Source organism: Alexandromys fortis, unplaced genomic scaffold (assembly GCF_014885135.2).
Source record: "Alexandromys fortis isolate MF-2015 unplaced genomic scaffold, M_Fortis_MF-2015_v1.1 scaffold_41, whole genome shotgun sequence".
NCBI lineage: Eukaryota > Metazoa > Chordata > Mammalia > Rodentia > Cricetidae > Alexandromys > Alexandromys fortis.
The window spans coordinates 8,593,585-8,595,188 of record NW_026067923.1 but is presented as its reverse complement, the minus strand read 5'-3'; the positions used below and the strand labels follow the sequence as shown (position 1 = coordinate 8,595,188).

At 43.3% G+C, this 1,604-nt stretch overlaps 1 protein-coding gene across 1 annotated transcript; it reads left to right on the top strand.

Moving 5' to 3' along the window:
* Window positions 1–929: 929 nt before the first annotated feature.
* LOC126501454 (small nuclear ribonucleoprotein E-like) lies at window positions 930–1,396 on the top strand. Its single transcript, XM_050142122.1, has one exon. It carries the CDS (start codon window positions 956–958, stop codon window positions 1,217–1,219), a length of 264 nt encoding a protein of 87 aa, XP_049998079.1. The 5' UTR covers window positions 930–955; the 3' UTR covers window positions 1,220–1,396.
* The last annotated feature ends 208 nt before the right edge of the window (window positions 1,397–1,604 follow it).

Genomic DNA, 1,604 nt, shown 5'->3' with positions numbered 1-1,604 from the left:
GTCACCCTGTTGGTCACTCCGTGTTCCTGGAGGTTGCTCAGTGTTGCAAGGTTCCCTCTGCAATACCAGGGGTTGTTTAGGCCTGCTCCCATGGAGATAGCTTGCTTGGGGCTCTTTCGGATGAGATTGCTACCTTGGCCCTGCTCTGGTAGAGGTCCTGGCTCAGGCCTACTCCCTCAAAAGTTCCAGATTCATGCCCTGACCCACAGATCTCTGGTTCCTGCCCACTCCCTTGGAAGTCCCAGATAAGCACCCTGGACCCACAGAGGTCTGGTTCTGGTCTATTCCCTCAGTGGTTGCTCCCTTGTACCAAAAGTTCTTACCTCTATGAAATCTTCAGACTGAAAGAGAGGAGACAGGGTTTCTTTGTGTAACCCTGGCTGTCCTGGAATCTTGGAACTCTCCCTGTAGAGCAGGCTGGACTTGACCTCACGGAGATCTACCTGCCTCCACCTCCTGAGTGCTGGGATTAAAAGTGTGTGCCATCACACAAAGCCACAAAGACAAATTTTTTAGTTTTAAATTTTTGAGATGGAGATGTGGCTTAGATAAAGGCACCTGTCACTAAACCTGGTAATCTTAGTTCAATCCTTGGGACCCACATGGTAGAAGGTGAGAACCAAGTCTGACAAGTTGTCCTCTGTCCTCCATACATGCATGTACACACACACACACACACACACGTAATTTTTAAAAATCCAGAAGATTAGGTCAGCTGGTAGTAATCCCCACCTTCGATCCCAGCACTAGAGAGAAAGAAGGAGATGGATCTCTGAGTTTGAGGCCAGCCTGGTTTACAGAGAAATTTCCAGGACAGTCAGGGCTACACAAGAAAATGCTATCAGAAAGAAAGAAAGAAAGAAAGAAAGAAAGAAAGAAAGAAAGAAAGAAAGAAAGAAAGAAAGAAAGAAAGAAAGAAAGAGTTCCTGCTCGTGCGGTCTTTGTGACTTCCACCATGGCGTACCGCGGCCAGGGCCAGAAGGTGCAGAAAGTGATGGTGCAGCCCATCAACCTCATCTTCAGATACTTGCAAAACAGGTCTCGGATTCAGGTCTGGCTGTATGAGCAAGTGAATATGCGGATAGAAGGTTGTATTATTGGCTTTTATGAGTACATGAACCTCGTATTAGATGATGCAGAAGAGATTCACTCTAAAACAAAGTCAAGGAAACAATTGGGTCGGATCATGCTGAAAGGAGATAATATTACTCTGCTTTAAAGTGTTTCTAACTAGAGACCGTCAGGAGCTTGAGAAGTTGAAGAGGGAGTGCAGTGATCTTAAAGGTGTCTTCTGTTGGGAGCATAGTCCAAAACATTTATTCCTGTTGTTTTAGTGGTCCTTATGTTATTATCAGGTGACAATAAATGCTGTGAGATTGTTTTATTACAAAAGAAAGAAAGAAAGAAAGAAAGAAAGAAAGAAAGAAAGAAAGAAAGAAAGAAAGAAGAGAGGGGTAAAAAGGGAGAGAAGGAGGGAGAAAGAAAGGAAAGGGAAGGAAGGAAGACAAAAACGAGAAGATTTATAAGAATTATATGCTTTGAAAAGAAAAAAGTATATAAAATTTTAAAATTATTGACAAATTCTGTTAATCAAGCTGCCAGAG